This window comes from Lytechinus variegatus, chromosome 17, assembly GCF_018143015.1.
Source record: "Lytechinus variegatus isolate NC3 chromosome 17, Lvar_3.0, whole genome shotgun sequence".
In the NCBI taxonomy this organism is placed as follows: Eukaryota; Metazoa; Echinodermata; class Echinoidea; order Temnopleuroida; family Toxopneustidae; genus Lytechinus; species Lytechinus variegatus.
Window position 1 is genome coordinate 1,085,028 of NC_054756.1, and position 13,556 is coordinate 1,098,583.

At 35.8% G+C, this 13,556-nt stretch overlaps 2 protein-coding genes across 2 annotated transcripts in view; one reads left to right on the plus strand and one right to left on the minus strand.

Moving 5' to 3' along the window:
• LOC121430937 overlaps window positions 1-6,239 on the plus strand; it is a 32,117-nt gene extending 25,878 nt beyond the window's left edge. Inside the window, exons 7-11 of the mRNA XM_041628373.1 lie at window positions 1,934-2,214; window positions 3,283-3,415; window positions 3,905-4,078; window positions 4,373-4,460; window positions 4,877-6,239. Of these exons, the coding sequence (XP_041484307.1) occupies window positions 1,934-2,214; window positions 3,283-3,415; window positions 3,905-4,078; window positions 4,373-4,460; window positions 4,877-6,164 (1,964 nt within the window). The 3' untranslated portion in view covers window positions 6,165-6,239. The remainder of the gene's footprint in view (window positions 1-1,933; window positions 2,215-3,282; window positions 3,416-3,904; window positions 4,079-4,372; window positions 4,461-4,876) is intronic.
• Window positions 6,240-9,417: 3,178 nt separating this feature from the next.
• LOC121431031 (acyl-coenzyme A thioesterase 13-like) lies at window positions 9,418-13,303 on the minus strand. Its single transcript, XM_041628493.1, has 3 exons — window positions 13,098-13,303; window positions 11,304-11,491; window positions 9,418-10,419 (listed from the first exon to the last, which is right to left on the minus strand). The coding sequence occupies exons 1-3, from the start codon at window positions 13,182-13,184 to the stop codon at window positions 10,266-10,268; spliced, it is 429 nt and encodes a 142-aa protein (XP_041484427.1). The 5' UTR covers window positions 13,185-13,303; the 3' UTR covers window positions 9,418-10,265.
• Window positions 13,304-13,556: the final 253 nt, after the last annotated feature.

A 13,556-nucleotide genomic window follows, 5' to 3' on the forward strand; every position in this document is an offset into this window, starting at 1 on the left:
GCCAAATAACTAAAAAAATATCAATTACAATTATAGTAATAGGGGTAAAATAAAAAAGCTCAACATTATATTTCTTATCCACGTGCAGATATGCGGACACTAAAATGATAAGCACACTCTGTTTAAAATTACCATGATTACAAAGGCTTGATTGAATTAAGTATGGAAATGAAATAAACCTCACCGGGTTGTCGGAAGTAAACTGTATAGATATTAACTTGTTATAATTTCGATTCATTTCTTATTATGTACCTTGTTATGATGATTATGATAAAAACATAGGTAAGGAAATGTAACAGTTTATAACCTTCAAACCTAGAAGACTGCGCACGTACAGAAATCACTGGTATAAGTAATTCCAAAATACATTGCGCCTCGACTTACTTCTTCTTGAAACTGGAAGACGTTTATTTTCACCCAATATAGTTATGCAAAACAGTCCTTAACAGTAAAGGATTATAATGCCCAACATGAAGGAAAAACAGGCATACTAATGCTTCATATGGCAGTATCAGGTAACACGCTCGAAAGGAACATACTTGCTAAGTTCCTATTCTCTTGAACGATTCAATAATCAGTACATGTATAAGTACAAAAGTATGAACGCTAACTTAGACCATAAATTAATCTTATCCATGGATTGATTCAATCTGCCTTCGTGAATTAAGGCATGTCTTTATATTGGATGATTCTACCTTCTTTGAAAAGCGCAAAGTACTCTGAAAAAATTAGTGAAATAGTTCACTCTTTAAGGAGTGAATATATGAGTGAATATTGAGTGAAAAAAACCTCGGATATCACTGAGGCCATCCAAAATTTGCACTTTCATTCCAAAATCATTCATTTACTAATTCGCTCCTTAGAGACTGAAAATTTTCACCTTTCCTTTGCAAAGTAGGGGTTGAGGACATGGCCAGCAGGGAAAAGGGTCAGTGTATGTGTATAGGTAATTTCTTATTAATTCGTTTGAACAGTGTTAATGTGTTATGAAAGCAATTGCTCTGAAAGGGAGTGATTAAGCGACACTTTCTTAAATCTGTAATGAAATATTTTGAACTAAGGAAATGTACTTGGTGAAACTCTGAATAACGATCCTTAAATGTATATGACGACGCAAGACAGTTGTTATTACTTAAAACTTGCAAGTTGTAAATGCATATAAGATGATTGACTCTGAATAAAAGTCCAATTTTGATCATGTTTGTCATTGCTGTACGTTATGATTATTACTGCTATTATTATTGATTTTAACTAGCATTCATTGCTTTATTACTGTATAGTTTTGCTTCTTCCCCCACAGAAACCTGGGGGGGGGGTGATTGTACACACCATCCCCCCCACCTAAAATTCTGGGGGGATGCATCCCCCCCATCCCCCCGCTATCTACGCCCCTGATGGTTAATTATGTGATGACATTGGGGAGAAAATCATTGTAAAAAACACTTTGATTTTCACACTGCGCGCGAAACGTTAAAGATAAAAGCAAAAGTACGAAATTCTTGTTATTTTCGAATGGTCGTTAAGACAAAAAAAAATCATTTCCGTGATTGTCACCAAAATGAATGGGTTTTTTTCTTCACGTCCGTTTGAAAATAACAAGAATTTCCATAATTTATTTATGGAGAACATGAGCACCATGAGCCGTGGTGTGTGTGTGTGTGTGTGTGTGTGTGTGGGAGGGGGGGTATGTAGGTGTGTGTATTTTTATAACTGATTTCATTGTTTCTCCTTTAAGTTATATATGATTTATGCTTGTATTAAGTTAGTGAAAAAAGTCAAAATATGAAATGTAAAATATTATTTTATGTGTTTTGAAATGTTAAATTGAAATGTTATATTTTTGTTCATGGAATCAGAATAAAACAGTATGAAAAAAAAGTGTATTGTAAGCGTTTGTGCGTGACGAATTCCATTACTTTCCACCAATATACAGGCTACCATGGGGCAAATCAGAGTGACATGGGATGCATTACCTATAAAGCCCGACCAGCAGTCTCCCGAACAACGCTAACAGACACGAATGACGACATTCTACTCATGTTCAGATACTACATCAAAACATTCGAAGAATCTGCAGGAAACAATGAAACCGTCAACTTGTGGACAGGGAATAATATCGTTTATTGTAAATCCAGCAATGTCGAAACTATACCTCAGACAAGGACCAGTCTCAAAATCGACATATCCTGCGGTGTCTCATCCGATCAATTGGTGGTAAGTCTGTTTTGCTGTTCAGTCAAATTCTGGGTCAAAATAGAAAATTCAGTGTCAAACAGTCTAAACTGAGAATTAAAAAGTAAGGTTGCATTATCAAGTTACATGAGTAATTTTAATGTAACGATTTTCCGGAATGGGCGCCTCTATAAAACACAACCAAACGAGTTTTCACTTGAGTTTTTTTTTTAATCACCAATTTTGGGTAAACATGTAGGTCTATGTGTAAATCTGATACACCATAATGAATGAGATAAAGAGCAAGGAATATAAAGAGGGGAAAAATCACTATTCGAAAGTCAATAAGAATATGAATTAACTGAACTATCGTCAGTTAGGCATAATTCTGTTCTAAGCCTTCTGCTTATCATGCTTAAAGAAAAAACAAGGGGGGAGGTACTTACTTTTTCGAAGAAACCAGAAGGGGTGGCAATTAAGATACATAAATTCAATAAACTAATCTTCTTTAAAGAGTTACTCTGGGATGTAAATAACTATATCTAACATGTCTAATTAAAAATAGTAAAATTTATAGAAAATTACATATGATAATAACAAATATTAAAGTTGTTGGATTTTAGACCTTTTAAACATTTTTGTGAAAACAATTACACGCGCACGTAGTCATAAATATTCCTTAGGCGGTCTGATGCTGGCATGTCTCCTCTTTGCTTTGTTCGTGTTATTACATCAAGTAAAAATTGATTCATTTTGATACATGTGTGAATGATACACATGTTTCCCTTTAACATGATAAAGCAATATGTAGAAATTAATATCTAACGCACTGAAAACAGTTTTCAATCCATTTTTTGGAGGAATTTGAATTAATTAACCTAATTTCATGTGATAAACGCAAAAGAACAAGTGGGATATGTAATCATCAATTGCTCATTGAATATTCATAAAGACATCCATGCATGCAACTATTTCACCGAAGGCAAATCTTTAGAATGTCCCAACTGTGTTATTCCTCGTCCGATTTTGATCAAATTTTCAGAGTTTTGTTTTCGAATTTTCTTTATCCTTTCGAATCCTATTATGTCCGGGCTGGAATACCCCATTAAGGCGAAGTTCCAAGCTAAGGGAAAAGGACTAGTAAAAATAAGCGACATCCTGTTCTTAGTAAGTGAGAAAACAAGTCCGGTCGGACCACAGCCAACATCAACCCCTTTGATGACGACAAGACAAAGTACTACAGGTAAAATTATAATGGACTGATGCTCGAAAATACAATACCAAATAATACCACTTTTATGTGCGATGGAGGTGCCGTGGCCGAGTGGTCTAAGGCGCCTGACTAGACATGTGAAAGTCCGAGGGGTCCGGAGTTCAGTCTCCGGCCACGGAACCTACCTTCGTGAGCAAGGCACTTGATCGACAGTGCTCTTTTTCCGACATTCAAATGAATAGAAATGCTCTTTACATTCTTTGTGACTATTTGTGACCTTTTTTCATTTAAAATAAATATCATGTATGATCTAATCTCTGTCCAAAAGATCAGCGTTTTACTGTACATCATTGCCTCTCTAAGCGCACATAAGGCTGAAAGTAAAAGATCGATCTCTTCTTGCGAAGAAAGAACTTTCAAACGTTGTAAAAATAGGGGATCTATAACAGGTTTACTGGTTGCGCGATCAATAGCGAATGGTAACTCCTCAACGATTTTGATTGTCATTCAATTTTATAGGAGCAACCACGAGCACGTCAACGTCCCCGAGGACGAAACCTCTATCAACTTCGCTCCGCCCATCAAGTAATCCAATGACATCATTACATCGAAGCTCACTCTCACCTACTGCCCATCCTAGCACTTTACACATCTCAACCACAGAGTTTTTGGGGATATCAAGGCCATCTTCAGGTTAATTTCATTCATTTATTCATTATTTACATCATTTTCCCATCAAATTTCCATAAATTGCGACCGATACGGTTCACCTTGCAGACTGCCTTCTCTTGTCAGCATGTCCCATGCATGACCGGGCTTTCTATCCGGCTTGACCCTTGAAGTTGAAAAGCATTTGATTGATGATTTGACAAAGTGAAAGAAAAGGATGGATAACGAACATAGATTTATATAAATTAGGGGAAAAAATAGTCGCTCTCATTTAAAATTCGGTTAATTTTCCTATTATTTGACCTTATTTCCAAACAGGTGGACATGGAGTCGTCATTTCCGTGGTAGTGGTCCTTATCATCGTCTTGATCATCGCTTTGATAGGATTCTTGTGGTACAAAAAGAGGTACACACCTTATCAATATCTATTTAGGGGAATTCTTTTTTCTATATATTCCCGTTTGAGGCTATTGTATATACATGTATATCTTACATCTCTAGTAGATTATACTGCACGTACAGGTAAAACAAAACTTTTTTTTCTTCTGCTTCGTTTATATTCTAAGATTCAAACAAAATAGAGGTACATAAAGAAACATTTTAAAGACCAGTATCATGAGAAACTGTTTGTTCGATCAATTAATGACAAATGATTTACATCACATATCATCATATCATAAACACGTATATCCAGAGTGGATTATCAAGAAATGTCGCAAGTTATTTGGTCGGGGTGCCTAGGAAAGCCAGTTTTATTATTTTTTGTAAGTAAACCATGCAAGCTTAATCCGTTTATACTCTTGTTCCAATATTTTTTTCCAGGAGAAATTCAAAAGATCACCAACATCCCAAAGGCTCCAATGGAAATTTACAAAACCCTGCATTCGAGAATGACATTGGCGAACAACACGAGTACGCAGAGTTCATTGATCCGGAAAAGAAAAATGCTTCCAACCGAAACAGTACTTCTGATGCCATGCAGCATTACTACTCCGATCTACCTTGTTCTGCCTCTGTGACCACCAACCCTGCTATTTACAACGAGGTGGGGGAACAGGACTACAATACTCTCTTCGGTGGCAAGGAGAGGGACGACTATCACGAATACAGTCAACCCGACAGCAAACAAAGCAATCCAAATGCCAAAGACACTCCAAAAGAAAGCTCATACCAGGAACTATTCGAAGATGGAAAGAGGCATCCTGTAGCAGGTGCTAACCAGTTGCAAAGATCCCTGGGAATGGAACAAGCGGTAGCTACAAGTCAATCGAAAGTTGGCGAGCGCAACAGTACAGGTGACCACGCATATCAAGACTTACGTAAGGACGACGTCGGTTACACTTCCCTTCAGAAGAGTCCAGAGATTGGCCAGAAACCTGCGACCGGAGACACTGATCAAGAATTGGAGAACAGCTACCAGGCTCTTCATGCTGACAGCCCTGAGTATTTCACCCTTGAACCTGATGAAACTAACACGTCTCCGAGCCAGGAAAATCTTCAAAACAGTACCTACCAACCACTAACACAGGAGCCTCAATATCACGACGCCGGTCCTGAGAAGGGTAACACTCCGACCAGAAAAGACGCTACTTATCAACCTCTGTTGACAGATGTAAGCAACCACGTTGGCTCAGACTCGGTTTCCGTCAATGCATCAAAGCAAGGAAAAAACAATCCATCTGATCATCCGCAGCAAAGATTGACGGCTTCATCTTCGGATGGTTATGCTTCATTGGTATCAACAGCCGAAGAAGAGGACGAACATGAATATGAATCTCCAAAGGGTAGGCCAACGACAAGTGACTACGAAGATCCAATAAATGATGAACCATACAATCATCTTCAGCGCAAAGCCGATCAGGGTCCGTCAAGTTATCAGCCACAGACAAGACAAACAGAAGATGATTATGAAACTCCTGTAAACAACTATGATTCTACATCCGATACTTACCAGACATTGGGCAATAGTCAAGAGACGTCCGATGGTGCAAATGAAGAATACTCACATCTTCAGAGACATTTCGGAGCCAGACCGGGAGACTCTCCTCGTATCTCTGATAACACTAACCAATATGGTACACTTGATTTGGGGAAAAATACAGGAAAATAAATTTACGCATGGCACTTCATACAGGGCACTATATTTGACATCGATATGCTGACGAAGAAATGAAATTATTAATATCATGGCTATTGTTTGTTAAAACAAATGATTATCCAATAATGCATTTTATCGTTCTGCACGCTTTTCCTTGTTTGGGCCCTGTAGGGGAAAATCTAATTTAATTTTGAGTGGAATTTGAAAAAAAAGCAATAGTTTGGAAGAAATATGATGAGTATGGAAGTTATGACAATTTAAAAGACAACATCATTTGGCCTATGTTTCAAATTGGCAATTTTGATTTGGGATTGTTTTCACTTTTGTGTCTTCCCATGGTCTCCCGACCATCTCTATTACAATTTTCTCAAATCACTCAAAAGGCTGATAAGAGGTCACTAATGGTTGGCAAATTGTTTTAGAAGTCTTCAAGTAGAATGGCCCCGAATTAAAGACCAATGAAAGTCGATACTGAGAAATCAGTGAAGAATGGGGATCGCTATACTAAGGACCATTAGAGATCTATGACAAATGAGTGGAAGCCTATTAAAAAAAATATTTTAAAAGTAAAGGAAAGTTCTTGTTCAGTCTGTCAAAATTCTCTTTAGGTCTTGGTAAATCTTTCAGAGTTCTTTTAATGGTCTCGGGTCAGGCTTTCAAAGAACTTGATTGATCTTTCGGAGTTTACCTGTAAGATGGTGCAAATCTGTGCAAATTTGTGGCAAAATCGCTCTGAACGCCATGTAATTTATTTCCCTGCTTAGCATGTAAACTGCATGGGTGATGATTTATCGCAGGTCAGGTGTCCCATTTGTGTAAATACTGTATGTTATGAAAGAGGTGAATTATTTATCTTAATGTAATTTTTATATCAAAGGAAATTTTACTTGTTGCCTTAAATACATTTACTCAGATGAATGAATGCTATACCATTCAACCACGGCCGTAATATTGAAAAGGGAAAGATCTGTGGAATTCTCTTCCACAGAGATTAAAAACCAATACTTCAATGACCACCTTCAAGGGCAAGCTGAAAACATAGCTTTTTGACAAACATCGACTTTTTGTTCAAAACTGTATGTGTAATTTTTTGTTCTGCCCTGAAGCGCCTTGAGCATCTAATCAATATGGAAAGTGCGCTATACAGTTCGTACGTATTATCATCTTTATTATTTATTATCATGCTCATGGAATACATTTACTATTCATCTTAATGAATAGATGACAAAAAAGTATAAAAAAGAAAAGTTTATTTTTCCCAAGTTTAGTACATCTTTTTCGTTTCATATATCTTAAAATTAAAATGTTAAATATGATTTATTTGTGGAAAATTAATGCAAATTCCTTTGTAATATTTGCCATAACTTGAATATCTTCTTGTATTCTAAAAAACAAAACATTTCTGAAAAAGTCTCAATGATCAAATATTAACAGTTTCCTGCACCCTTCTGGTGTTTATCTGTCACTGTTTTATGATATGGATCTGTGTTTGGTCAGCAGAGAGATAGGGTACTCAGTGAACGGAGCATGGGTCAAAGGATACCATTGGCCAGAAAATAGAGACGAAGTTTAAAAAAACAAACATAAAAAATAATGACCAGGATATTGAACAACAAAATAAATAAAAGGTCTATGTTCACTTTGTTTACGACTCAGATGTTATAAGGCTGCGTTTATGCGACCTCAAGCCAGAATCATGATTTAAATCATGATTTGAATCATGATTCAAAATACAACATGAATCACAATATCACAGAATCAGCGTTTAGACGACCTTCATTCCAATGCCGTTTCTCCTCAGTTTCCAAACGCCCCCTTTCCCGTGTTTGTGATTTGAAAGAGGTTTATTTTCACTTTTGACTAAACGCAATCATGATTCAGATCATGATTATTCTAGGGTAAAATAATGGCGCATAAATGCACCCTAAAACCACATGGGCTAAGCCCGTTTGGTCAACTATACAAATATCTTGTGAAAACAGATATATATGCATTTCATGAATATTCATTAGGTGAGCAGATGAGGTCACATCCCCACTTCTTTTTTTCTTGATAATACATGAAATCATAATTGTTTCATTTTTTCATACAAGTTTTAATGATATAAACCTGTGGCAGCAATGACTATCTAATGCATTAAATCAGATGTCAAACCAACTTTTCTAATTCTTGGGGGACAAACTTTGAATAAATTTCATACCATAAAATAGAAGAGAACAAGTGGGGATATGAAATCAGTTTTGCTCACTAAATGTTCATAAAGATCTGCACAGAACTGTTTTACCGAAATATTGCAAATCTTAAAATTAACCGACCATTATTCTCTTTCCTATTTTGACCCATTTTTTTCGATGTTTGACCTCAGAAATCTTAGCATTGGCATGTTGGGGGATCACCCTAGCATGTACTGATTTCAACATTCAAATTCTCACAACTTTGTTATCATTTGTTATGACGCCTTCATCGATCTCGCTCTTTGTTTTCATACAAGCAAACTTGCTTCAAGGGTTTCATTCTCCTTCAGATTTACTAGATTTAAAAGTAAAAAAAATGGAAAACAAATTTTAAAGTGATTGGGGGCCCTGAATATGTCATAATTTGATGGTTTATTCGTGTTTTTATACAAATTTCTTACCAAACGTTTGTTCTTGAAGCCCACCCCTGGTTATGCAGCCCCTGATTGAAACATACATTATGTGACACAAGTAAAATGGTGGTTCAAGGGCCCATCCTATAGTTGCAATTGATCCGATCAATCCTAACTATGGACAGCCAGCAATGTCTACATCTATTATGCATATTTAAAAAAAATATTTTCTAGCTAAGATGTATGATGCAATTATCCTTATCTTGAAAATTCTCTTTGCTTCACTTTGTTTACAAATAAAAGGACATTGTGCACATTTCATGTTGAAAACATTATGACACTGATGGCTTTCCATAGAGTTATAATTGATGGTATCAATCATAACTATTTGTAAGACAGGGCCCAGATCTACCCTTTACCCTGTACAGCACACGACAGATACATGTACAAACATTTTTTCTCAAGATAAATATATTTTTTAATCATAGACTCTGAGGTATTTGGTATTTTCAATGATCTTTTCTACTCAACCAATAAGAGTACAGTATAGAATATATTTATGACCCACTAGCAATAGCCCCCAAAACGAAGAAAATTTACAACTCCAAAATGGCAGGAGAGTTTCTCATGGATGAATGTGTGCAGGACTTTTCATTATGCTTTAAGATTTTGCTTAACTTTTCAATGCCATGTCTCTGTTCCAATTGTTCCAATCTGAAAGTTAATTTCTTATACGCTTTGAACGAAGCAAGGGGATAGTGGTTAAAATGCAGATGACGGGAGTGAAAACACAAGCTTAACGTCAATCATTTTTGGATCTCTAATTTCAGACTGTATAGCGACAACATTGCATAGATGAACTACGAGTAGATGTAGACTAGTATCATTGAGTATCAGCACATGTATAAGAAAGACAAGTATTTTGTGCTTAAAAGTAGGTTTGATAAAAAATACTCTAATAATTCCTACAATTTGGATCTAATAATGAAACATTGATAAAACAATCAGGTGATTACTTGGCTCATAGAATAACATCTACTTTCGCAATGAAGGGAAACACTTTCTGAAATCAACAAAAGATGTTCTGTAGCTGTAAAAATAGTTTTACAGAAACACTGAGCCTAGGAGAATGGCAAAGGAAAGCCAGTCCTGTTATCTACTGTACTGTAATTGATAGAGCACGTAGTCTTAGTATTAAATTCATTGTAATATAAAATGTTGTATGCATACTGTCCTCAGAAGTTGGGGGTGGGGGAGGTACTATATATTTTTTTTTATATCATTCATTGCCCTGAAGACTGTATTTGGCTAAATTTTAAATGATGTTTGGTTTAAAATGTGCAATTTCATGCCTCAACTCTAGCTCAATAAAAATCCACATGGTACAGTATATGTGTTTACTCTTTGGTTGAAATGTATAGACATGTATGAACAGTTATAATTTACAAAATAGAGCTGCACACAATATTACACAGTTGTCAACATGTCATTCATTTTCTTAACAAGAATATTGTAATGTTTTTATGCTAATTCCCTAAATGTTTTATATGAGTTCCATGGGCAGCAAGTTCTCCGTTCTCCTTAAATATGCGTGCAGTTGTGTAAGCTACAGATCTTCCTTTTCTCAAGACTTCCCCTTCTAATGTGATTTTGTCACCAATCTTTAGAGCTTTCATGTAACTGCAAATTCAAATAAGACAAAACAAAAGGAAGAAGATAAAGTTTTTACACTTGTTTCTTTTTTACTTAGGATAAGTCCACCCCAACAAGAAGTTGATTTGAATAAAAGGAGAAAAAAATCCAACGAGCATGACATTGAAAAATTCATCAAAATTGGATGTAAAATAAGAAATTTCACAAAACAGTAAATTGCACATTCTGGTTGGTATGGAAATGAGCAGACTTATCATGACGTCACCCACTCACTATGTCTTTTGTGTTTAGTTATATATGAAAAAATATTGTCACCTAAAAAACCAAGGGTCCACAATTGATTATGTTGACAATCCCAGGACATCATAATAACTTGATGATGTTGTAATGACTGTAAATACTTCATGTACATGTCATCCACAATGATTTCGTACATCACAAAGGTTGCACAGGCTACATCCACCAACTTTTTAATATTTTTTTGAGGGAAATTGCAGACATTTTTCAAGGAAAATGAATGGCCAGTAGCTGTGTGTTGCCTTGTGAATAAATGAAAATCCATTGCCATTGCAACATTATGCATCATATCCTACTGGCTTAGACAAACACATGTTTATCTTTGGTACAACTGTATGTTATGCCATGAATGTATGAACCTTCTAATAAAACAACATGTAATAGATAAGTGTTTGGTACTGCAAAATCAGAAAATAGCATTAAAAAGGATAGTGAATCACAGCTCATTGTTTAGCATCCATTGTCTTATTTGGTTTTGTTATACTATATCATTTCATTCTAGCGTTCTGTTGCGATTCCACTCCAATGAGTGGATGTTAAAAAGCTTCAGTCTGTAATATTTTCCAACATATTACCGAAAAGAATAACAAAGATAACTAAAGAATTCCACTTACTTTACACTAAGATTCAGACTGACACCAGGACGAGAATCTTCTTCATCTGCAATGAGTGCTATAGTCGTCATAAAATCAACAGCAGTGGCTGTAAATCCCCCATGTAGAGTACCATATTGATTGCAGTGCTCTTCTTTCACGATGTAATCTGCCGTTACTTTGTTCGGAGATGCAGCAATGACATTAAACTGATGGGGGAAAAAAGACACAAAGGTATATTTCTTAAATGATGATACTGTGCTTTATAGACCAAGTAGATCACTTCTACTCAATTATCATCTACAGGAAGATTCAAGATTGCCTTCTTCGCCAGGAAGTTAAGAATTGAAGATCACACCATCTGGCCTAGGGCCTGTAACTAACACAAGTCACAAAGCTTACTTAGCAATCACCGTATGGCAGTGAGTCCAAACTTCGCGCGCGTCCATACTTCGCGGACGGTCATTATCTAAAAAACTAGCCAATATCCTTAAAATCTGACATCATCAACTATAAAAGTGACCTAAAATGACCCTTTGGTGAAAGTTTCTTTAGGATGAGTTCAGTATTCATAAAAATATTGACAAAAGATTGGCAAATTTGTCACCGCTAGTGCCCGTTTTGAAGAAATCAACAAGCATCACGATATCACCATTTTGCAAGCAGAAATCATAAAAAATGTGAGTTAAATGTGGTACTAACCAATTCTACAGGTATAGCATTTTGCCATCAATCTGATATAAATATTTCACTTTTTGAGCTCGAGTTTTTGTTTAAATCTCCACAAAAGCTTTGGTGCGCGATGTTAGGTCACAATTTTTCTGAATGGTTTTCCAGCACAGCCCATATTCGCCGATCGGAATAGAATTTTGAGATCGCCATACCGGCGAAACCCCTTGACCTACTTTACATTTTCATCCATGATTTTATAGTTTACGATCTTGCCGTCAATGTGGTTGCTATTTCTTGGATTGGTTTTGCATAAATTATGAGGATTTTGTGAAAAAAATTAAGCCTGATGATTATTGCTCGAAGTTTGGACACCCCATCATAGTCTGCATTGACCACAAATCACAATGTGCAATTAATCGTGAACACCAAGCATACAATCAATCCCTAGTCTTTATGTCAACATACTTCACCACACAGGGAGTAGTAACAGATAACAAGGTTACCGGTATATCATAACCTTGTTCATGGAATAAGTTACTTGTTCACCTTGCCTGTGGGGAATCTACAGGTAGGACAATGGTATGCCAATGTTGTACAGAGCACACTTTAAAAAATCATTAAAATATAACTCTTGTGACCAAAATTACTAATTTCCATACAGTTGCATTTTATTTTTTATTAGTAACTTGGGAATAATTTTTGTATTCACCGGAGCGCTCAAGAACTTGAATTTTGGGCATTTTTGTGTACGCCCTCTATTGGTGGAAAGTAATATGGCAAGAAAATTTTCATTTTTTGATCTCTATTTTTAATTTAAAAAAAAATAATTTAAAGAACCAAATTTACATTAAGAAATAAGAGTCAAGTTGTATGAATAATAGGTCATTAGGTGTAATGTAATGGAAACTGTTAGTGTAAAAAATCAAGCATTTGCCCCAAAGAAAAAGAGAAAATAAGCCAAACATTGCCACCTTTATTTTGCCACACATAGAGCTATAAGTGAGAACAAGGTTATATCATAACCTTGTTCATTGAATGAGTGGAAAGAGTGCTAAAGTAAAGTGACTGGCTACTTGATAATTACAGCCACGAATCGTAACGCGTGGGACCACACACACTCTCTTTCTCAATCTTTATTTTTACCGTAGAAAAAATGTTGTCGAATCCCTTCGATCTCGCACAATATTTCAGAATATCTGCGGCCCGCTTTGTTGCTCCATTTAACGACATCTTTTATTAAAATCACGATAATGAGCCATGTAAGACCATCGGTTGAAGCTAGACAAATAAATGACGCCTACGATACCGGTACCGTGCTTGAAATTTAAGTTCTGTTGGTAAATTTGGGTAGTCATTATGAAGCGCCACTTGTAGAAGAATTAGAGAACGGGAGGGAAATGAAAAAGAAGAAAAAAATTATAGTCCGTGATATAAAAGCGGGCATAAAATAAGAAATGAGCATATCTGCCTGTTTTTCACAAGGAGCATTTTCAATATCTAAACAAGACTGTACTGTACAAATAAGTGTATTATAGCAGCAGACAAGGACTTTTCTTATATATAATTAAGACAATTGATATAAATTAATCGATTGATTAATCG

Excerpts from the sequence above, each read along its gene's own strand:
- LOC121431031 (XM_041628493.1), bottom strand. The coding sequence starts at position 13,184 with ATGTCGTTAAATGGAGCAACAAAGCGGGCCGCAGATATTCTGAAATAT. Across the intron at positions 11,492-13,097 it reads TCGACAACATTTTTTCTACG|TTTAATGTCATTGCTGCATC; the intron begins GTAAAAATAAAG and ends TTCCCCCATCAG. Across the intron at positions 10,420-11,303 it reads AGTCTGAATCTTAGTGTAAA|TTACATGAAAGCTCTAAAGA; the intron begins GTAAGTGGAATT and ends TTGAATTTGCAG.